This window comes from Orcinus orca, chromosome 3 (genome assembly GCF_937001465.1).
Source record: "Orcinus orca chromosome 3, mOrcOrc1.1, whole genome shotgun sequence".
NCBI classification, from domain to species: Eukaryota; Metazoa; Chordata; class Mammalia; order Artiodactyla; family Delphinidae; genus Orcinus; species Orcinus orca.
In genome coordinates this window covers 30663158-30687633 of record NC_064561.1, presented here as the reverse complement: position 1 = coordinate 30687633, position 24476 = coordinate 30663158, and the positions used below count along the sequence as shown (strand labels likewise).

At 45.3% G+C, this 24476-nt stretch overlaps 1 protein-coding gene across 13 annotated transcripts in view; it reads left to right on the top strand.

The window, feature by feature from the left end:
• The window catches only part of TENM2 (teneurin transmembrane protein 2), a 713065-nt gene that overhangs the window by 600765 nt on the left and 87824 nt on the right, over positions 1 to 24476 (top strand). For all 13 annotated transcript variants that reach the window (XM_033432114.2, XM_033432113.2, XM_033432112.2 and 10 more), the window contains 4 exons: positions 10156 to 10366; positions 14655 to 14774; positions 17932 to 18193; positions 18954 to 19221. In XM_033432114.2, the coding sequence (XP_033288005.1) occupies positions 10156 to 10366; positions 14655 to 14774; positions 17932 to 18193; positions 18954 to 19221 (861 nt within the window). The remainder of the gene's footprint in view (positions 1 to 10155; positions 10367 to 14654; positions 14775 to 17931; positions 18194 to 18953; positions 19222 to 24476) is intronic.

Below are 24476 nucleotides of genomic sequence, written 5' to 3'. Positions count from 1 at the left end.
CTTTAAATTGTCCCTCTTCTGTTTGACGTAGTCCTGCCTTAACTAAAAGAGCTTGGTGCAGGCCCTAATCATGTCTTAGTGGCAGGTACAACAAACAGCTCCTGTGTATCGGCCACTCGGAATGTTTAACGGTAACAGACCTATCATGGCAGCTGCATGTAGGATTTAACGTTGGAGTGCAGCAAACTGGGTTCAGAACCCAGCCCCACCATACAAAAGCTGCACGGTCTTAGGCGAGGTATTTAACCTCTCTCTATATCTGCGGTCTTCATCTGTAAACAGCAGGGCTAATGATGCCTAGAGTTCTGGTGGTGATTTAGGGAGAGGATGCATGTAAAGCACTTAGCATGGTGCCTGGCACTTAGTAAGCTTTTCCTAAATGCCAACTATCGACTCTCATAAGACATGGTTGCCATTAACACTTCATGGTCGTGCTGACCCCCCCAGGATCCTGTCACCTAGCACAGGACCCCTATGCTGAAATGCATTGGTTTGGGGGAGGCTCTGGGAGCCCAAGGACAGAGGCTCTGAGCTGATGTGCTAGTAGTGATGACGTGGTTTGCATTGGGCCTGATCAGCCCAAAACCTGCATTTTATGAGACAATCAAGCCTGGGGCTGCCACTTGTGACCGTTGAATAGATGAAGGTTTGGCTGGTCCTTCCTGGGATAGAACCCCCAAACCTAGAGCTCTGTGTTCTCATGAAGTGCTCCCCAACCAGTAAGGCTGATTGCAGGGAGACTGTTGCAGGGAGATGCTGCAAGCCAAACGGGGTCCTTGGTCAGGAAGTACTGCACACTCCATTGCAACAGTAAAGAGTCCTAATGCATATTCACTCATCAAGGGCGCTGAGAACTCCTGGTGTGATTAAACCAGTTGAACTTTGTTTAACCAGCATCTCCCAGACTGCATTTGACCACAGACCCTCCTGTCCCACCTCCATTTCTATTTCAGGGAACCCCAATTAACATCCGCAGGAGGCATACTTTGGAAAAGCTGGTTTAGTTCCTGAGGGTCAGTTGTGCTGCTGTGGATATCTGAAAGGTGTTTCAGTAATTCAGAGCAGGGGGTCTCGAGCTTTAGTGAACTAAGGAATCATTGGGGCCTTTTCATTAAAATGCAGATTCCTAGTTTCCGCCCTCAGGAATTCAGTAGGTGTGGGTGACAACCGGGATCAGTGTTTTAACATCACTGAGGTGATTCCAGGAGAAGAAATCAGGGAGCACAACTTGACCAGTAGTGGTTTAGTGCCTGACTTATGGAAGTACGGTGCTCAGAACACCAGCATCAGCATCACCTAGGACCCTGTAAGAAATGCAGGCTCTCAAGCCCCAGTCTAGGACTACAGAATTAGAAGCTACAGTTTAACAAGTTCCCCAGGTGATTCTGATGCTGGTTAGAATTTGAGAAGCATTGGTTTTAAAGGGTTTGGTTAATAGTGTTTTGTTTTTTGTCCGTTTGTTTCATTTCTGATGAAGAACCATTCCAAAAAAAAAAAAACAACAACAACTAGACACACACTTCAAGATCATTGTCATAAAATTTCTACCATCCTTTATCCCCACCCCCATTCATGTGGGGTCGACCAGATGCCCCCCAGTAGCTTCGAGGTAAAGCCAGAGTCATATCAAAGAGAGGCCTTACCTGGATCATATCCCTGCCTTCAGTAACAGTGCCTGGGTTGTCCTAGGAAGCCTTTGCTTTCTTTCCCACATCCATCCTGAAGACTAGGAAAGCCAGCAAAGCATCTCTCAGGGAGGCCTCCACTCTGCCAGATCTCTGGTTGGACGTGATGGATCTTCCATTGCTAAGTTATAGGAAAAGCTGGAAGGTGCTTTGGGGGCAAGGATCCCGGGGCTTGGAATTCACAGACTGACAAAAAGAGTTGACAAGAAGCAAGAGGAAAACTTCCAACAGGCCTTCCAGAAGGAGTGCAAATACAATTTTACTTCTTGCAATGTTTAAGGATGGCGGTTGCCCTGTGGAGGGAGAGGCAAGATGCCTGCTGAAAGACAGTCCATCAGGCAGCCAGGGTATTAATGGCAGGTGAAACCTTCCAAATGAGCACACTGTCAGCCAATCTATTGCTTTAAAAGGTTGGCAATGCGGGAGACCTAACAGCGGCAATGAAGAACTAATCTCATATTGCCAGGTTAAATCAAGTCAGCCTTGCCCATTCCTTTCACTTCTTAGTTACATCAAGCCAGAATACTTTCAATTATCCCTCACTTCCAACTTGTCAGCAGGCATTGGGTAAAATGCAAATAGAACAGTGCCTTTCCCTGGTGGAGAGCAGGAAGTATCATTGAGAATAGCCTCCCTTTATTGAGTTCTTCCTCTGTGTTAAATGCAGTACCTTCATCTTCTCATTTCACGGGGCCCGTCTTAGCATCTCCGTGCTCTCTGGTGACGTAGGTGCTATTAAGTCCATTCTATAGCTGGGAACACTGAGTCACAGGAGGTCAATCACTTGCCAAATTTACATAGCTAATGAATGACACAACAGGTTTTAAAACCAGACCATTCTGACTCTAAAACCTGTATTATTATGTTATTTGTCTAACTAGGATAGGAGCCCAGTGGTTCCCTGAGCTTTGGAGTGCCCACCTTAAAACTTTCTAAGTGCTGTTCCAGTGGCAGGGACTGGCCAGGATCAGCAATGCTGTCTGGGAAGAGCACCCTCACCCGGACTAGGACCCCCATGAGCCCTGGGCCCTGTTTCTCCCTTTCAGGGTGCTCTCTGACCCTCTGCCTCTCCTCACCTCCACCCCCATGCATGTAGGGTTGACCAGATACCCTAAGGTGTTGGAAGATTTGCATCTCTGAGCTATCTCAGGGTCCAATGCCTAGCCTCAATTCTAGAGGGCAGATTGGCAAGGCGATTGCTCCTGCTGGCTGAAGGAGTGTATGTTTTGCAAGCTAATGTAAGATCAGGCTGCCAGAATAATGCTGGTATGCTGATTTGGGAAACTCAAATTGTTTATATAGATAGGGGCCGGGCAGAAAAATATTAGCCAGGAGCCCCCCACACTTTCCTCACGGTGCTGCAGGAGCTCACCTTAAAACAAAATAACTCCCGAGACAAAACAAATGCTATGGTCGCCATATTTCTTCTTTACTCAAGAACCCCTTTATGCTGCTGGCTAAAATTCAGGAGCCTTTGGCATTTGCCAGCCCTCCAAGAAGGGTGCTCTCCAGCGCCCCCTGCTCCCTCTTCATTTCCATCACAAAGAGCAGACAGCGCAGGACTCTCCCTTTTTGCCCCAGCTTGTTGCCTCCTGCCTTCTCGCCACTGCTTCATTGATTTCCCCACCTCCCCACTGTTAACCGATCTCCAAAATAGCCCTAGGGGGGCTTCCCTGGTGGCGCAGTGGTAAAGAATCCGCCTGCCAATGCAGGGGACACAGGTTCAATCCCTGGTCCGGGAAGATCCCACATGCCGCGGAGCAACACAGCCCGTGCACCACAACTACTGAGCCTGCGCTCTAGAGGCCACAAGCCATAGCTACTGAGCCCACGTGCCACAACTACTGAAGCCCACACACCTAGAGCCCGTGCTCAGCAACAAGAGAAGCCACCGCAATGAGAAGCCCACGCACCGCAACGAAGACCCAACGCAGCAAAAAATAAAGAAATAAATAAACTTATTTAAAATATATATATATAGCCCTAGGGTATATGGCATTCACCACCTTAACTCCCTGTATTTTTCCTGGGAAAATGACAATTTGGCAAGTACCTCACTCTGGATGCGAAACAGACATATATGATGCCAAGAAGACTCACAAAGAAGAAAAGAAGTAGAAATGACTGAGACACTTAGTAGGTTACTAGGTGCTCACAACTGTTCTAAGGACCTTATGTGGATTATCTTCTTTAGTCCTCCCAGTGCTCCTTTGAGCATCATCATCCCCATCCCCATCCCCATCCCCATCCCCATCCCCATCCCCATCCCCATCCCCATCCCCATCCCCATCCCCATCCCCATCCCCATCCTCATCCTCATCCTCATCCTCATCCTCACCATCATGCCTACTTTGTACATAAGGGGAACAGGGCACAGAGAGGGTGATTATCTTGCCTAAAGTCAGTCTGTTAGCAAATACATAAAGTGCATCATCTTAAATATACACCTTGATGAATTTTTATAGACATATTCACCAGTGAAGCCAAGTGAATAAGATGAAGATCTAGAAAATTCCCAGAACCTGAAAAGTCCCCTATCTTCTTTTCCAGCTAATACCTCCCCATTAAGGTGACCACAATTTCTAACTTTCTACTGTAATTCATGAGCTTTGCCTGTTCTCGAGCATCCTATACATGAAAGACTATGTAGTCTTCAAAGCCCATGTTTCACCCAGTCCACCCTACGGCCTCCTGACCCACTGAGTGGGGAAGGTAGATTTGGTGGTTGGTAGCCCCTCTCAGCAAACCATGGTCTGGGAAAAGTGGGGCTCATTTTTCAAATCTGAGCTGCTGCCTAGTTCCCAAACGAGTGCTGCATGCAGACGCTAGCAGCGCTATCCATGGCGCCCGCAGTGAATTGTGGGAGTCGATTTGTGCCACCCTGTCACAAAATAAAACTAAGAAAAGTAAATTTGGATCTTCCTCTGAAGCCTTTACTGCCCAAGGAAACCGGAGAGCTCATGCAGGTTGTAGAGGGAGTCACTTGCATACCAAGCTGCAGGGAACAAAAGGCACCCAAAACTGACCCAAATGCTTCCATCTGGATTCTCCCAAAGCTGCCCAGTGTACGAAGATCAAAGAGGAAATAAATGAAATAAAGCTCCTCTCATTCCTGGAGACTTTGCTTCCGTGTAGGCGTGATGCATGGACTCAGGCAGCCTTCCCGAGGCAGAAAAGCTGTGCATGTTTCAGCCAACTCGGAAATATTCAGATGTTTGCTGTGGCGTCTCTGTAACCTCTCTGTTTACCCGTGACCCCCTTCCCCCGAGTGTAGCATCGCTAGTAGGTGTTCAATTAAGGCTTTGAGGTTAAATCTCTTGACTGTTTAGGAGCTCCTTAAAAAGTCTTGCAGGGCTTCCCTGGTGGTGCAGTGGTTGAGAGTCCTCCTGCCGATGCAGGGGACGCGGGTTCGTGCCCCGGTCGGGGAAGATCCCACATGCCGCGGAGCGGCTGGGCCCGTGAGCCATGGCCGCTGAGCCTGCGCGTCCGGAGCCTGTGCTCCGCAACGGGAGAGGCCACCCAGAAGTGCAACCTTGTGCCAGCAGTAAACAGCTGAAAGGGGCTTTGAGTCTCACAGGTAGATAATATGGTCCTCAGCAGCCTGCCTTGCAGGGAATGAATTCCCAGGCATCTTGTTTCTCATGTTGATTCCTTTTCAGATGTTCATCTCAAACAGCCACACGCTTCCCCAGCTGTAGGAGCAGACAGGCCTTCAGAAGTGATTAAATCTCATGGCTGCTCACACTTTCCCAGCTTGATGGGTGTCCACTGCCCTGTCTTCAGCCTCCCTTTGGGAAGGAAACATCTCCTCCTTCCAATAATGAAGAAGACAAGGGTGATGATCTCATGGGTTGCCTTTTCCTACTTTTTCTCCAAAGCTGCTGCTCCGCCTCTTGGCTCACTTACTCGGCTTCTCTGAGCCTCAGTTTCCAACTCTGTAGGATGGGTGATACCGTGATGCGGGGGGTGATATACAGTGTAGTGGGTGCTTCCTACACCAGGCACTCTTCCAAGTCCAGAATACGTAATAACTGCTTTCATCCTCCCAACAGCACCCTCAAATGTTATCATCTTCTTCATTTTGTACATAAGGAAACTGAGGCACAGAGCAGTTAATTGTCCAAGGTCAGCAGATTGGTAGTCGCCGATCTGAGATTCAAACCCAGGTACCCTGATCCAGAGTCTGCAGCTTAAGGGTTATATGATTCTGTTTTGTAAGGTTACCATGAGGATTTAAATCAAGAATAGATGTAAATCCTGTGCAATATATAGCATTTATTATTACCACCCATTATTATTATCTTATCACTATTTGAAAACACAGCATTCTTGCCAAGATGCAACCTACCTATAGCACATACCAGTGAATGACTCTAATCAGGGGACATTCATTTCATTTATTTTTATGTCCAGTTTTTATAAATTGAAAAAGTGGAAAACTTCAGGGAGTTTCTGGTTATAGTAATACCTACTGTTCATTGAACACATACTGTATGCCAGACTGATACTGTATCTGTCAACTCCCTATCACATAACCCTATGATATATGCATTGTTATCGCTCAGTTTTTTGGTTTTTTTTTGTTTTTTTTTTGCGGTATGCGGGCCTCTCACTGTTGTGGCCTCTCCCATTGCGGAGCACAGGCTCCAGACACGCAGACTCAGCGGCCATGACACATGGGCCCAGCCGCTCCGCGGCATGTGGAATCTTCCCGGACCGGGGCACGAACCCATGTCCCCTGCATCGGCAGGCGGACTCTCAACCACTGCGCCACCAGGGAAGCCCATCACTCAGTTTTAAAGGCAAAGAAATTGAGTTTCAGCCAGGTTGATTATCTTTCTAAGCTCACACAGCCAGGGCTTAGAGGATTCCACAGGCCAGGCTCTTACCTCTGACGCTGTATAGATTTTTTGGCTTTTTACCTTGGGAATTCCAATCCAAAGGCTTCAATGTAGCCTTAACCTGATTTCTGCGTCACGTTGCCAGAACTGTTATGAAAGATTCTCTGATTTTCTTTATCAAAAGCAAGACAAAGAATGCCTAACCTACCGTTCCCAGAAAGTTTCTGCATGTCCATATTTCTCTGAAGTGGCCATTACAATTAGCATATGACGTACGTGTGTGGAACACAGCCAGAGCTACGACTTAGCGTGCGTTCTCACAGAAAGCACCTAGATGATAGGCGGCGGCCACATCTCACAGAGTGGAGTAAATGAGGATGTTTATTAAGCAGTTGCAGGGCACCACTGTGAGCCCTTGAGGAAGGCCTGGGTCACTTTCCCATAACCGCTGAGGCAGAATGGGGCCCTTTTCGAAGACTCTGCAAACTCTCTCACCAGGAAAAAAACCAAGCAGACAAACAAATAAGGAGGTGGATAAATAAAAAAATAAATCGTCCAGTGTCGTAGGGGGGCTGTGCCGCTTTCATGCCCCTGTTGAATGGAGACATTGGCAGCCTCTCAGGTCCTGAACTGGCAATTCAGAACAGTTTGATTGCTTGCTTGATTGTTTGCGAGATAACTGCAAGATTGTCAGTGACAGGGTAATTTACTGAAGATTGCCATGTCAGACTCCATGCGAGGGGCTTGCTGGCATAAAGATGCGCTTCTCATGACTGACAGGCCACGGGGAGATTGGAGTGCCAGTTTCAAGTTCACAGTGTTGTCTGCAAGTGTTCGGCGGCAGCAGGCCATAATCACGAAACATGATGAGGTCATTACAGGCGTAACGTGTGCTCACACTTAGTAATGGATAGAACCCCAAATGCGCCATCTCTGGAGCAGGTAAATGTAAATATGTAGGAGGAAATCATTTCTATCCTTTTTATCCCCTCTTTGTTAACATTTGCCATCTGCTATTGCTGATGTGTTTGTAGGACATCTCCTGCCAGACAGGCCCTTGAATAAAAAGCCTGGAGTCAACAAAACAGTGGGGAAATTTGAGGTCCATGCTTTTGAAGCAGTCACAGTCACAGAAGGAGTAGCAGACTAGAGGGGGTTGGGAGAGGACAACGTTCAGTGCTTAATAGGCAAGACTGTCTGTAATTTATTATTCGCTCCTGATGTGAGGCCCTCAAGCTGGTTGTATGGAAAGGGGTTGGGGGCGGGAGGTGGCACATTCCCAGCTTCAGGAGGAAAAGGCCACCAGAGATGGATGGAACTCCTAATGGGACGAGGCCGGTGGCCTTAAAGAACTCTGTAGTGCTAATAACAGTGGCTTTCTTCTCACCTGAGAAGTTTCTGCAGCGGCTGGATGAAGCACTGCCAGCATGTCTCAGCAGGATATTTTTAAATCTGAAGCAGGCATTCCGTGGTGGATTCCTTCTGTCTAATGAAGGCGCTCCATGGAAGGTGATGGTCGAGGCAGAATACTCTGCCTTTTTTTTTTTTCTATTCTTTTCTTTTTCTTATTCTGCCAAGGGCCCCGGGAGCCACTGGATGATCTGAACGTGGGTCTGACATGGTACCTCAGCATCATTCTGCTGCTGAGATACACTTCTCCAGCACCGTTTCTTGGGTCTGAGATTTGCGGGCCCCTGGGGGGCACCCGATTCAACCAGCACATCAGGCTGAGGTGCTCAGAGCCATGACTTTGAAAGTCTCTAAATTTCAAGCGTGCATGCCTGCTCACCCTCCTGTGTCTGCGTTTCCAGAAAACTTTGTAAATCTAAATGTGTTACGAGGCACACGAGCAACATTTGCCCACGTGGAAGATGAGAGGCTAGTTTTAGTCATTTAAAGCTGAGCGGAACACGCAACCTCCTAATTTGTTTGTTTGCTAAAAAGAAAGTAGTGCATTAAAATCATTGTACATTAATTGCTAAGTTACAGTGGAACTTTGGTGAAATTAAATATTTCAATTTCATTAGTGGAACCAAACGTAAAGGGTAATGCCAAAAAAGTACGCTGTAGTAAATTTAAAGCACACAGCCAGGCCTCTGATTCAGTGTTCCAGTTCAAGTGTTTGTCAAGTCACAGCCCAGGGTTGGAGTGCATGTTTCTGTGATGCTAATTATGGCCCCAAAATGCCTCGCTATCAAATCAGGGAGTTACATGTAAGCAAGTTACTCTCCAAGCTCCTACGCTGTGTATTCAATCAATTCCCAGCAGAGTGAAGAAGGGTTGGCTAACTAATCCATTCTAATAGGAATTCTAAGGAGCAAACACTGCCCTAAACACCCTCATCCTCAGCCCTAACAGACATGTGAGGAATGGGAAACGGTCATTTACTCATTCAACAAACATTTGTTGAGTGCCTGATTCCATGGTTGGCACTAAGCGAGGCATGAATATAAAAACGAATACGACACTGTTCTTTTCAAAGAGCTCATTTTCCAGACAGGAAGGCAAGCATACGGAGACAATTAATTCTAGTACAAGCAAGTTGGCTTTAACAGCGGTCTCTAGTATGTCTTGTGCATTAGAATCACCTGAGAATCATGTATAAAGTGCAGACTCCAGGACCTGCTCCTGGAAGCTGTGCCTGGGGAGCTCTGGGGTAGGCCCTTGATTCTCCCTACAGGATTGTGACGCAAAACCATTCTCTGAGAATCTCTGATTCAGGGACACACAGAACGGGAATACCTAAGCTAGCTCGGGCATCATCAGGAAGGCTTCCTGGAGGAGGCCACACCTAGTCTGGGTCTTAAAGGATGAGTCATAATCTGTTTCCTCCACTATACTGTCAGCTCCTTAAGGACAGACACCATCATTCTTTGTTCTCTGTTTTATTTCCCGAACAGGGATGACACTCAAATATTTGTTGAAGGGTAGATGAATAGGAATCAGCTCGGGAAAGAGGTGGAGGGGCAGGAATCTAGGCAAATAAATCAGAATGTTCAAAGTCCTGCAGGTATGGGGAAGGTAGTTTCAGGAGCAATTGGGGAAACTAATGGCTTAGTTTGTGCGTGCTCAAGCTAAAGCCATTTCTCCACATTTCCTGGAAAGTGTCAAACTCATCACCCTGGTTCTGCCACTAGTCAGCAGTACCCTCCCTGGCTTAGAGGGGGAAGGGACGGAATGCGTTTCTCCACTGAAGCAAGATTTAAGGAATCCCATGCATTTTGATGACTTGCACACCCATTAGCATGGGCCCCTGAGATCTGGCAACAGGTAATTCTTTTGCGCAATGTTGTTTAAGAGCAACATGTTTGTTTTTATTGCCAACCACTCAAATAATACTTGCTCATGATGGAAAAAGTAGAAATTGCAGAAAAATACAAGAAAGGAAAAGAGAGAAACACACTAATCTGCTACCTGGGGATAACCATTTGTCCGCATTCTCAGTTATTTCCTTTCAGTCTTGTACTTCCTGTGAGTGTATAGTGGAATTATCCTAGGCTTGTTGTGTGAGACCTGCCAATTCAGACCGTTGGGAAGGGTTCAGGCTGCTCGGGACAAGGTGTTAGCATCTCAAAGCAGCTTTGTGCCATGATATCTGCTGACCCCTGGCTCTGTCTCTGCCCTTCCAGATGGCCTGGTGGACTGCCTGGACCCTGACTGCTGCCTGCAGTCAGCCTGTCAGAACAGCCTGCTCTGCCGGGGGTCCCGGGACCCCCTGGACATCATTAAGCAGGGCCAGACAGACTCACCCGCAGTGAAGTCCTTCTACGACCGCATCAAGCTCCTGGCCGGCAAAGACAGCACCCACATCATTCCTGGAGACAACCCCTTCAACAGCAGGTAGGCGCCCTTCTGTCCCCGCAGGTGGCTGAGGTCGCTGCTTCCCCTTCCTGTCCAAGCAGGAGGAAGTGCTCCTGGTTTTTCTGTAGGCCTAGTTGGCCAGGAAACTACCCCATGGGAGCAGCGGCCTGCTCTGGTTCATAGAAGGCCCTTCCCTCTCTGTGGGTCAAGCTCCAGAGCAGAGTCCTGGTCCCTCTATGGGATTTGGCCACCTGCAACCCAGAACCTGCTTAGAGACACCTGTTGATTGCCTGGTTTCTAGATCATTTTTACGATCTATTATTTTATGACATTATTGTTATATTAAATCTCCTTTTAGAATACCTCTCATTGTGGCTCTTATTTGATCATCCCCGAAATATTTCATTCAACAGAGTATTTTCTAAAAGCAGTTATAAACTTAATAACACAACTTAGCATTTGTGGCATCTTGGAGTCAAGATGATGCCAGTGGCTAGAATTTATTGAACGCCTGTGATGAGCTAGAGACTTGAAGCAGATTGGCTGTAATTCTCACAGTCACCCACCCCATCCGTGGCATCTGCTAATTGCCGAGTTTGTGCTAGACATTGTGCCAGTGCGTGTCCCCTTCTCATTCCAAAATGGCGGGGGGCAGGGGTGGGATGGGGGTTTCTCTTGAGTTTCCATTTGCTCTCAGTTGCTAATGTGAGGCTTATGAGTATTCTAGAGGCAAATTCTGGATTTATTTTGTAATCAGCTTGGCCTCTCCTCTCCCCCCCACCACCGTCAGGGCAGGTTAGAAGTGTACCCCTGGAGAACAAGGCAAGGGGAAGAGTTGGCTTTGAGATACCCCCTGGCCCGTTCTGTCTTCTAGGCACTGTTTCTGATTCTGAGGGAGGAAGGAAGGATAGGAGAGGCAGGGATGTTCTGCAGGCCTGCCTGCACATCTCTGATCTCACTCTGGGTCAGACTGGGTCCAGATAACGCTGGTGTCTGCAGACGTGAGGATGGTGGGTGTGATCTTCTTGGGGGCACCCCTTCTCATGGAGAAATAAGAACTGGGAACCTCTAGGAACTAGGAACTTGTCCCTGCCCCCTTACCCCTCTGACAGCCCTCTTCATGCCGTCTTTCTCTTAGTTTTCTTCATCCTCACTTAGGTCTGGGCAGACCCTGAAGCAACTCGGGAAATAACACTGCTTAAGCAGACTTCTCGCTGGCGAAGGAAATACCAGACTTTACTTCTTAGAGGAGCCCTTACCCTTATAAGTGATTGTCTTGGAGCCTCCGTCATTAGACTTTGGGGAGGAAACATCATCAGGCCATGACTGAGACTCCGCTCCTCCCTGGGAGAGCCTGGCGAGGGTGGGACGGGGAAGTGGTGGGTAATGGTACAGCCAATTAATTCTGCAGCCCCTTAGAACTCTCTGGGAAGCTGTGCAGCCCCAATTCCTGGCAGCTCTTTGACTATGAGGGTTCTTAATGAGGTCACCGTGGGCCAGCAACTTTAGCCTCTCTCTGTTCTGGTTTTACTAAAAATAAAATAGAAAAGAAAAAAATAATCTCAGCCCTTGTCTATTTCAGCCACCCCCCCCACCCCGCAACACCCTCTAGCTGTGTCATGTTAGGCAAGTTATTTAACCTCAAACTTTATTTTCTTGATTGTTAAAATTAAATCAATATGTACAGATTATACTACACACAGTAATATTATTTTAATATGAGTAACCCTCAAAAAAATAAACCACAGATCTCGGAACAAAAATATATTTTCTCTGCTTATTAAATCCCGGTTCTGGGACGGGGATTGTGTAGGTATGTTTCTTTTTAATTATGAACATAATTCCCATTGCCAGAGACTCATGACAGGCCCTTGCACTAGTCCATGAGCATTTCGGTGAGGTCTGCATACAGTTTGCTTAGACTGTAAGGGCATCTTTCAAAGGCTCGTGCTCTGTTTCAGTCGGCTTCCTATTAACATTTTATTATTTCTACCCTAAATCCAGTAATTTCCTCATCTCCTCTTCATACTCTTTCTTCACTTGTGCCTTGAAAATCAATCTTCTCCTCCTCACCAGTAGTTACCACTCCCAGAAGGCACCCTGAGTTAGAGGCAAGATGTAGGGAGCAGGCAGGGACTCCGGAATATTTGGTAGACTATACCAGCCCCAGAGATCTGGGCAAAAGAAGCTTGCTTTAGAGAAAGCTCCACGCTCCAGCATGTCGGCTTGGATCCATAATTCAGAAATGCAAAATGTTACTCCAAGACATAGGTTGAAGTTCACCAAGCATGTGAATTTCAGTGCATTATCCTCTGACAAATAATGAAAGACAAAGCTAGGAGTAAAAAAGAGCTTAATTCAAGACTGCTAAGAAGGCATTTCCCCTAGATAATGGCATACAAAAATAACTAAAATGCCTGGACTCCACCACTATAATTTATAGAGCAGATCTCACTATCTAGATAATGTGATAATTGTTACACACCAATAATCATAAATAGAAACGAACTGATAGCATGTCTTAGCTGAATCTTTTCTGCGAATTGACTGCCTAGAGACGATAGGAAGCCAGCAGCAGTGAAGAATTAGGAAAACTGAGGGTAGAAATCACAGGCAACCCAGCTCCCTTTATTCCCATGGCACTCTGCAAAGTCTTATGCTACAGGAATGATTTAAAAGAAATAACAGTTGTATAAAAAAATGGAGGGGAAAAATACTCCACTGTGGGATGTATTCCCAATTTTGTTTTCTCATCACAAGCAGCTTGTACCTTGTGGTCATCAACACACATCACTGATTTTAAAACAGTGTCTAGGAAGGCCTGAAAGAAATCTTAGTCTGAGCTAAGATAAGGAAATGGAATTGAACGAAAGAATTATTTTCATAAATTAGTTTTCCATTTTCAAAAGACTGTATAGCATTGTGGTTGGAACCAGCTAAAAATGGAATTCATTTGATAGGCAGCCAGTAGCAGACAATTAGAGCTATCAGTGGAACAGTCTAAACCCTCCTGAGATCACCAAGGGGTCGGAGTTGAACAGTTGGGGGGATTGCTAATGAAAAAGAGAGGTGCTTGGAGAGAGCATCCCTCCAGTTTTGGGTTCACCCGGGACTGCAGAAATAAGTGTGTTCCAAAAATCGAGCAGACTTGGACAAGATTCTGGCAAAGAACGGGTCAGCTTGATTACCTGGTCCAGAAATTGGGGGTGTGTCCAAGAATCTGGACGCCTGAGAACCTCTCTACCTTCTCCAAATTGCCCAGTGGCTTGAAGGCCAACAGTACAGCTGCAAACCTGCCTGGTAGGCTGGAAACTTAGTACAAAAATGGAACTTCTCATCAGCCCATTTCTCTATGAAGTCGGGAGAATTCAGGTGAAGGGAGGCGTGTGCATTCTCTCTGCATGGATTTTGAGTAGACTCTTGTGGCATCTCTGTTGCTTTATGGGATTTCCCAGAAGGAGCTGGTTGAATACTGGCATCTTTGGGACAGTTCTAATTACTGTGATCTGGAGACAGGGGGGCTTTCTCTCATGGTGGCAAAAAGTTGAGAGGTATATACCACCTCACCGCTCCCCTGCCCCAAATCCTGGTAGCAGGAATTTGATGTAAGAGAAATACATAGTTACGTGGAGTCCAGAATCCAAGATAGTTCTACCAGAAAAAAAAAAAAAAAAAAAAAATCTCTAATGTTCTCTTTTCCTCAGGATGGCACGGATTGTGAGAAATTTTGCTCTTAAAGGGCAACAGAAAAAATAATGTATGTATATGTCCCAGCCTCATAAAAAACCTTTGTGTGCTCCCACCACCCAACCCCCCACTCCCTCTGTCATCCCAGCCTGGAGGAGAAGAGTAACAGTGCCTTCCTCCACGGCCAAAAAGGGAAATGAGTAGGCAGATGGGGAAGCTCTCACCCGAGGATAATACTCTCCGTGCCAGGCTAAGGCACAAACATGAGTGATGAGGGGCAGCCTGAAGCTCGGGCCAAGCAAAAGGCAAGTGATGTCAAGACACGGAGTGAGGCTGAGGGCAGAGGGAGTGTGCACAGGGGACCCCGTTGCCCAGCAGAATGACTGAAGATGCTGCCCGTGGATTTCACCCCAGACTGTTCCTCGGGGAACGCCAGCCTTGAGACATCCCTCTGGCCCACATCTCTCATGGAGATGTGATTGTGTGAAGCCAGAAGTTCATGTTTAAAGGTCTCGTCCTTGCCTTAGGGACCAGAGGAGGATGGGGTGGTGGGCAATGGGGAAGGGGAACTCTACGACACTCCCTTGTCCCCTTGTTCTCCTGCCTGGGGCTCAAAAGCTTGTGTTTCTCTTTCTCTCAGCTTGGTTTCTCTCATCCGAGGCCAAGTAGTAACTACAGATGGAACTCCCCTGATTGGTGTGAACGTGTCTTTTGTCAAGTATCCAAAATACGGCTACACCATTACCCGCCAAGATGGCACGTAAGTAGCTTTATGGGGCCCCACTTACTTGGGACTGAGGCTGCAAAGAGACAGATGGTGCTGTTGGCTTGGAACCACGTGCCTCCCCCTTGTGGACCGGGGGGAGACCCACCAGGCCAGATCTCTAGGGAGAATCCCCCCTATATATATATATATATTTTAGTATGGTCTCAGAAATGGAAAATAACTAGAATGGCCAACCTCTCCAGGGCTGCCCACAGCAATGCTTTTTCCATGGCAGGTAAATGCTTTTCCGTGAGTGTGTGTGTGTGTGTGTGTGTGTGTGTGGCGGAGGCCAGAAGGAAGGGAGAGTAGCTCTTGGAACCTCACTCCTATTTTATTTTAAATCAAAGGCAGTGCGGGGTGACAAGGATCCACATGCCACAGTGTCCTGTGGTGAACCCCTTCTGCTTTCATCTGTGGCTTTAGGAGTTGTGTTATTTTTGCTCCTGTTTTGAGGGGGTGGGATGTAATCAGAGAAGCCTAATTAGATACATTTAGCTGTCACCCTGCGGTGTGAAGGAGGCAAGCTTTCCCTATTATCCTCTGATTGAAAACCCGCACCCATGCGGCCTCCACCAAGATGAAAGCTGTCGTTTCCTTAATCCGTTGGGCATGGACTTGAAATTTAAAGAAAAAGATAAAAAGAAGAAACGAAATCTGTGGGAAGGGGAAAACAGCTCACCCACCCTAGCCTTAAAACACACACAGACACGCTATTGTATTCTATTCCAAATGAAAGAGGAGACGGTGGATGTAAATCTGATGCAACACTTTTTCTATAAAACTGGAACCTGGAAAATCATGAACGTATCATGTGCTGTGAATCTTGCCTTTCTCTGGTGAAGAATCTGGTCTTTTTTTCTAATGTCCTAAGGTAGACTTGCAGGTAGTTTCAAAAATCACCAGCCCACAGTAGCCCTGTCCTCCTATTTTCACCTGTGAAACCAAATAGTCTCGGTATTCACCAGGTGCAGGCAGTTCTAATTAGCTGAAAGCACTAGGACTGTGAAGGTGTACCATGCCGAGCTGCCACGGTGCCTGTTCATTCTTAGAAGCCAGTGTTCTTGCGCTGTAAGTCCTGTGACGACACCAGAGGACATTTCTGAGTCCTCGGTCTGAGGTTTCTCACCACCTTATGCTGCCCGACCCCCCTCAGCTGCTTCCTGACTAATTATCGCCTAAATCCACTTCCCAGTTCATCTATCCCACCTCATGGATCAGTGATTCTTCAGCTTGTCCAGGTAGCAAAGCCCTGGAAGCCACAGGATGTGTTTGGAAATGCTCCGAGGAATCCCACAATCTGTTGTGTAGTGGTGTGTGCCACAGACATGGGTGGTTTGATGCTATCATCCCAACGAGGAACGATTTCACTTCAAAACATCTGACTCTCCTGGACCCTCTACAAAACCATCCCCGGGAGTCCCTGGTGGTGCAGTGGTTAAGAATCTGCCTGCCCATGCAGGTGACACGGGTTTGAGCCCTGGTCTGGGAAGATCCCACATGCCGCAGAGCAACTGACCCCGTGCACCACAACTACTGAAGCCCTTGTGCCTAGAGCCCGTGCTCCCCAACAAAGAGAAGCCACCACAATGAGAAGCCCGCGGGCTACAACCGAGAGTAGCCCCCGCTGGCCGCAACTAGAGAAAGCCCACGTGCAGCAACGAAGACACAATGCAGCCAAAAATAAATAAATTTAAAAAGAAAAAGCGTCCCCAGCAGCGTGCATGTCCCAAAATAAAATTTAAACAAACTAATAGAATAAACTCTTCCACCATGATATTTACCTTAATATTCATATGTTCCATGTTCACTCATTTTACGTCTTTTGAAAAACACTAAAAGTGTTACCAAAATTCAGTGAAGCCAGTGAGTCCGTATATTTTCATTGAGTTTTTACTGTGATCCAGGAACTCTGCTAGTTGCTGGGGATTCTGAAGTGTATACAAGGGAGTACCACTGCCCTCAAAGAGTTGAGATCCCGGCGGAGGAGTAAAGCACAAAATTGAGAGACTTCTCTCCATTAACGTTCTTTTCCATTAATTGGGGAAGAACTACCTTTATTTTACTTTACTAGTAACACACTTCCATCCAGCTCTGGAGGAAAACAGGAATATAGTTTAAGAACGATTGTCAGAAATATCAGAAATAGTAAGAACCATTTCATCCAAATGCCAAATAAATTTGTGTTTTGGAAAAAAGTATCAGAAACAAGGCAAAATGGATGAAGGGGGTTAAAAAGTCCACACTTCTAGTGATAAACAAGTCCTGGGATGTATGTATAACATGGTGCCTGTAGTTACTATTACCACATTGTATATTTGAAAGTTGCTGAGACATCTTAAAAGTTTTTAGCACAAGGAAAAAAAATTGTAACTAGGTGTGGTGATGAATGGATTTATGGTGGTGATCATTTCACAATATATACAAATATTGAATTATGTTGTACACCTGAAACTAATATAATATTATATGTCAATTGTATCTCAAAAAACATCAAGGTTCTGTGAAACCAACAGAAACAGTACAGGTCGAAGAAAAGAAAGCTTTCATGAGCCCCTCCCTGTGTCCTAGAATTGAATCATTGTAACTCCACGATGTAGTGAAGACTCCTATTAGCCTAGCACGATGCTAAATGCTTTACACCTGGGAAGGGGGGAGGAGGGGGACATACATTTTCTGTAAAGGGCCAGGTAGTATCTATTTTAGGCTTTGATGCCATATGGTTCCTGTTAAAACTACCAGGCTCTTCCACTGTAGGTCAGAAACAGCTGGAGAGGATAAGCTAATCAATGGGCGTGGCTGGGATTCCAATGAAACTTTTTACCAAAACAGGCTGTGGGCCGGCTTTAGCTCATGGGCCGAGTCGGCTGACCCCTACTTTGAATTCATCACAAAATTTCATCCTCTCAGCCACACCGGGACATTGGTATAATTATTTCCTTTTCACAGATGAAAAAACGGGGGCTGAGAGAGGGTTAGCAACTTGCCCATAGTCACACAACTAGTAAGTGGTAGAGTTTGGGTTCCCACGAAGCCCATGTTCTTCTCCTGCCTGCTCTGCCCCTCCCACTACTTTAAGCCTGGAGGTCAGAGCACCTACCTGGTCTGCAGGTGAGTTCACCCCTCTCAGTGAGCTCACTTACCCCCTCTCCAGGTTTGACCTGATCGCCAATGGCGGCGCCTCCTTGACCCTGCACTTTGAGCGAGCCCCGTTCATGAGCCAGGAGCGTACCGTGTGGCTGCCGTGGAATAGCTTTTACGCCATGGACACTCTGGTGATGAAGACAGAGGAGAACTCCATCCCCAGCTGCGACCTCAGTGGCTTTGTCCGGCCGGACCCAATCATCATCTCCTCCCCGCTGTCCACCTTCTTCAGCGCTGCCCCTGGGCAGAATCCCATCGTGCCTGAGACCCAGGTAGGAGCACCGGGTACCAGGGTGGGACTCTCAATACTGCCCTGCCCCAAACTGGCTGGCTGACTTCCTCCCACCATCGCTCTCTGCCTGCATAAGCCAGAAACTAATATTAAGGGGAGGGGCAAAAAGTAAGAACGCAGTAGAATTTGTAGTCACTGGAGAGAAAACTGAATCTCTCCTGGACATGCCGGATGTTTCCAGACTTTAGCAGTCACTGGAGCTTTTAATAGAATAAAAACAATACACATATGTGCAACGCACCTGCAAATTGCTTTTTATTCCTGTTAGTCACAGAGATACATGATAAGAGGCGCTTTAATGATCTACATCAGTGTTACGACAGAGGGCATATTACATTATTGCCTCCCTGTTGCTTTATAGCAATTGTCGGTGGAAGTTGCAGGTTCATATAATTACAGCCTCTTGTGGGCTCCTTGCATGCAACTAGCAATAAAGCCTGCTGTTCTTATTTACATCTTTTGCCAACAGCGTGGTTTTAAAAAGAAACACAACAGTGACCAAGAATAATTATTAATCCAAAAATCATAACCTCAGCCACTTTGCTCCGTAGTGCAGGATAAAGTTTTGGTTGTCGGGGGGTTTTTTCTCTCTTCTCAGCCATGGAACGTGGTTCTTGCACTCCCCTGTAAGGCGTGATGCTTTGGTGGGGGTGGGAGCAGACAGGTAGCCTTGGGTTGCAAGCAGCCCAGCTGCCGGGGTGCCTTTGATGCAGTGTATCTACCTTGCATTTCCTCCCCAGGTTCTTCATGAAGAAATTGAGCTCCCTGGTTCCAACGTGAAGCTTCGCTACCTGAGCTCCAGGACCGCAGGCTACAAGTCGCTGCTGAAGATCACCATGACCCAGTCCACGGTGCCCCTGAACCTCATCAAGGTTCATCTGATGGTAGCTGTAGAGGGGCACCTCTTCCAGAAGTCATTCCAGGCCTCTCCCAACCTGGCCTACACCTTCATCTGGGATAAGACGGATGCCTATGGCCAAAGGGTCTACGGACTCTCTGACGCTGTTGGTATGTTTCAGTTTCAACCCCTTATTGATTCTTGGATTTAGGCATGCATTAAATCAGCCTGTATTTATTGAGTTCCTAGTATGTGCCGAGAACTATTCTAGTAGCTAGGGAGGCAGTGGTCCATAAGCAGACAAGCATCCTCTTCCGTGGACTTCCTGTTCTACTGAGGGATCGGAATAATAAACACAGCCTGGACAAGAAAATATCAAGCAGCGTTAGGTGCTAATATGAAAATAAAAATGTGTTGTATACTGGGGAAGAGGGGCAACGGGGGGTGGGCGTTCAGGGAGGGTTCCTCAGCAGATGATGTTTAAACAGAGGCTTGAATGAAAAGGAGCCGTGTGAAAATCAGGAAAAGAGCACTCTTTTCCTGGCAGAAAAAGAGAAGAGGGAGGTGTTTTTGAAGGACAGACATAGGCCAGTGTGGCTGGAATGTAGTGGACAGGGAGACTATTTGAGATGGGGAGAGAGGTGGGCAGGGGCTCGATCATGTTCCAGAGAGAACATTCTCAGGTGGCACAGAACCAGAGAACCAGAAGACGGAGCTAGAGGGGGGCTGAAAGCTACATGCTATGTTTCAGGCTTTGCCTCTGAGGGGATCACGTGATTTCCCACTTGGGAAAGACCAACATAAGAGAAGGGTCGTATCGTTATCGGTCTTTGAAGAGTTGTGAGCTGTGGATTCATGTCAACCTACCCAGTATATTTTCTTACTTGTAGAAAGCTGTCTGGGATTCATTAAAATCCAGAATCCTGTATTTTCTTCACCAGTAGGCTTGTGGTTTTCAAGAACTGCAATAAGTTACCAAAATAAGAAACCAGCAAACTCAGAAATGTTCACTGTAATTGACAGCCAGTGTTCATCAGACACTCCCTTGCCGCAGAGCATTGTGCTAAAGCCTTTGTCTTGGGTGACCTCTCAATAACCCTATCAAGTAGACCCTCTCATAATCCCCATTGAGCAGATGGGACCTGAGGGAGAGGGTAAGCAAGTTGCCTAAAGTCACAGCCCTAGCAGGCTACACATGCTCAGAATATTGCCCTTGCGGTCTGCTTCGTCAATGGGTAGAGTTAATAACTTAAAGACAGTAGTAAGTTATCGGAGTAACGAGTGCATTTAAATATAAACAGTGGCTAATTTAATAAATATTATGTCAGGCTTTAGCCAATATCAAAATGATAGCCAACATCAAAAAGAAGATTGCATATCATAACGTACCGCATGGACTCCAGCTCCTACCATTATCAACACATCTTGTTTCCTCCTTACCTCCATCCACTTCTCCACCTCCCATATTTTTCTGAAGCAAGTCCCAAACATCAGATCATTTCATCTGTAGTATATCAGAGTGTATCCTTAAAAAACACTTTAAAAGCATAACAACAATATCACAACAAAGAAACACAAGAAGTTCTTAATATCGAATAGCCAGTCATTGTTCAATATTTCAATTGCCTCATGAGTAGCATAAAATAAAGTAGTACTTTATTTGTTTGAATCAGAATCCAAATAAGATCTACCTTTTGCAACAAATTTTTTGTTATTATACAGGTTTCAGGTTTACAGCATTATAATTCGACATCTGTATACACTACAAAGGAATCACCACCACAGCTGTAGTTAGTACCCATCACCATACAGCTGACCCCCTTCACCCATTTTGCCCACCCTCCAAACCCCTTTCCCTCTGGTAACCACTAATCTACTCTCTCTATCACTGAGTTTGTTTTTGTTTTATTTTGTTTGTTCATTTGTTTTTTAGATTCCACATATGGGTGAAATCATTCAGGATCTGTCTTTCTCCTTCTGACTTATTTCGCTTAGAATAATACCTTCAAGGCCCACCCACATTGTCACAACTGGCAGGCTTTCATTCTTTTTACAGCTGAGTAGTATTCCATTATATATACTGCAATTTCTTTTTTTTTTTTAACATCTTTATTGGGGTATAATTGCTTTACAATGGTGTGTTAGTTTCTGCTTTATAACAAAGTGAATCAGTTATACATATGTTCCCATATCTCTTCCCTCTTGCATCTCCCTCCCTCCCACCCTCCCTGTCCCTCCCCTCCAGGAGGTCACAAAGCACCGAGCAGATCTCCCTGTGCTATGCGGCTGCTTCCCACTAGCTACCTACCTTACGTTTGGTAGTGTATATATGTCCATGCCTCTCTCTCGCTTCGCCACAGCTCACCCTTCCCACCTCCCCATATCCTCAAGTCCGTTCTCCAGTAGGTCTGTGTCTTTATTCCTGTCTTACCCCTAGGTTCTTCATGACATTTTTTTTTCTTAAATTCCATATATATGTGTTAGCATACGGTATTTGTCTTTCTCTTTCTGACTTACTTCACTCTGTATGACAGACTTAGGTCCATCCACCTCAATACATATAGCTCAATTTCGTTTCTTTTTATGGCTGAGTAATATTCCATTGTATATATGTGCCACATCTTCTTTATCCATTCATCTGATGATGGGCACTTAGGTTGTTTCCATCTCCGGGCTATTGTAAATAGAGCTGCAATGAACATTTTGGTACATGACTCTTTTTGAATTATGGTTTTCTCAGGGTATATGCCCAGTAGTGGGATTGCTGGGTCATATGGTAGTTCTATTTGTAGTTTTTTAAGGAACCTCCATACTGTTCTCCATAGTGTCTGTACCAATTCACATTCCCACCAGCAGTGCAGGAGTGTTCCCTTTTCTCCACACCCTCTCCAGCATTTATTGTTTCTAGATTTTTTGATGATGGCCATTCTGACTGGTGTGAGATGATATCTCATTGTAGTTTTGATTTGCATTTCCCTAATGGTTAATGATGTTGAGCATTCTTTCATGTGTTTGTTGGCAGTCTGTATATCTTCTTTGGAGAAATGTCTATTTAGGTCTTCTGCCCATTTTTGGATTGGGTTGTTTGTTTTTTTGTTATTGAGCTGCATGAGCTGCTTGTAAATTTTGGAAATTAATCCTTTGTCAGTTGCTTCATTTGCAAATATTTTCTCCCATTCTGAGGGTTGTCTTTTGGTCTTGTTTATGGTTTCCTTTGCTGTGCAAAAGTTTTGAAGTTTCATTAGGTCCCATTTGTTTATTTTTGTTTTCATTTCCATTTCTCTAGGAGGTGGGTCACAAAGGAGCTTGCTGTGATTTATGTCATAGAGTGTTCTGCCTATGTTTTCCTCTAAGAGTTTGATAGTTTCTGGCCTTACATTTAGGTCTTTAATCCATTTTGAGCTTATTTTTGTGTATGGTGTTAGGGAGTGATCTAATCTCATTCTTTTACATGTAGCTGTCCAGTTTTCCCAGCACCACTTATTGAAGAGGCTGTCCTTTCTCCACTGTACATTCTTGCCTCCTTTATCAAAGATAAGGTAACCATATGTGCGTGGGTTTATCTCTGGGCTTTTTATACTGTTCCATTGATCTGTCTTTCTGTTTTTGTGCCAGTACCATACTGTCTTCATTACTGTAGCTTTGTAGTATAGTCTACAGTCAGGGAGCCTGATTCCTCCAGCTCCATTTTTCCTTCTCAAGATTGCTTTGGCTATTCGGGGTCTTTTGTGTTTCCATACAAATTGTGAAATTTTTTGTTCTAGTTCTGTGAAAAATTCCAGTGGTAGTTTGATAGGGATTGCATTGAATCTGTAGATTGCTTTGGGTAGTAGAGTCATTTTCACAGTGTTGATTCTTCCAATCCAAGAACATGGTATAGCTCTCCATCTGTTTGTATCATCTTTAATTTCTTTCATCAGTGTCTTATAATTTTCTGCATACAGGTCTTTTGTCTCCTTAGGTAGGTTTATTCCTAGATATTTTATTCTTTTTGTTGCAATGGCAAATGGGAGTGTTTTCTTGATTTCACTTTCAGATTTTCATCGTTAGTGTATAGGAATGCCAGAGATTTCTGTGCATTAATTTTGTATCCTGCAACTTTACCAAATTCATTGATTAGCTCTAGTAGTTTTCTGGTAGCATCTTTAGGATTGTCTATGTATAGTATCACGTCATCTGCAAACACTGACAGCTTTACTTCTTTTCCGATTTGGATTCCTTTTATTTCCTTTTCTTCTCTGATTGCTGTGGCTAAAACTTCCAAAACTATGTAGAATAAGAGTGGTGAGAGTGGGCAACCTTGTCTTGTTCCTGATCTTAGTGGAAATGCTTTCAGTTTTTCACCATTGAGGATGATGTTGGCTGTGGGTTTGTCATATATGGCCTTTATTATGTTGAGGAAAGTTCCCTCTATGCCTACTTTCTGCAGGGTTTGTATCATAAATGGGTGTTGAATTTTGTCGAAAGTTTTTTCTGCATCTATTGAGATGATCATATGGTTTTTCTCCTTCAGTTTGTTAATATGGTGTATCACATTGATTGATTTGCGTATATTGAAGAATCCTTGCATTCCTGGCATAAACCCCACTTGATCATGGTGTATGATCCTTTTAATGTGCTGTTGGATTCTGTTTGCTAGTATTTTGTTGAGGATTTTTGCATCTATGTTCATCAGTGATATTGGCCTGTAGTTTTCTTTCTTTGTGACGTCCTTGTCTGGTTTTGGTATCAAGGTGATGGTGGCCTCGTAGAATGAATTTGGGAGTGTTCCTGCCTCTGCTATATTTTGGAAGAGTTTGAGAAGGATAGGTGTTAGCTCTTCTCTAAATGTTTGATAGAATTCGCCTGTGAAGCCATCTGGTCCTGGGCTTTTGTGTGTTGGAAGATTTTTAATCACAGTTTCAATTTCAGTGCTTGTGATTGGTCTGTTCATATTTTCTATTTCTTCCTGATTCAGTCTTGGCAGGTTGTGCATTTCTAAGAATTTGTCCATTTCTTCCAGGTTGTCCATTTTATTGGCATAGAGTTGCTTGTAGTAATCTCTCATGATCTTTTGTATTTCTGCAGTGTCAGTTGTTACTTCTCCTTTTTCATTTCTAATTGATTTGAGTCTTCTCCCTTTTTTTCTTGATGAGTCTGGCTAATGGTTTATCTATTTTGTTTATCTTCTCAAAGAACCAGCTTTTAGTTTTATTGATCTTTGCTATTGTTTCCTTCATTTCTTTTTCATTTATTTCTGATCTGATTTTCATGATTTCTTTCCTTCTGCTAACTTTGGGGTTTTTTTGTTCTTTCTCTAATTGCTTTAGGTGCAAGGTTAGGTTGTTTATTCGAGATGTTTCCTGTTTCTTAAGGTGGGCTTGTATTGCTATAAACTTCCCTCTTAGAACTGCTTTTGCTGCATCCCATAGGTTTTGGGTCGTCG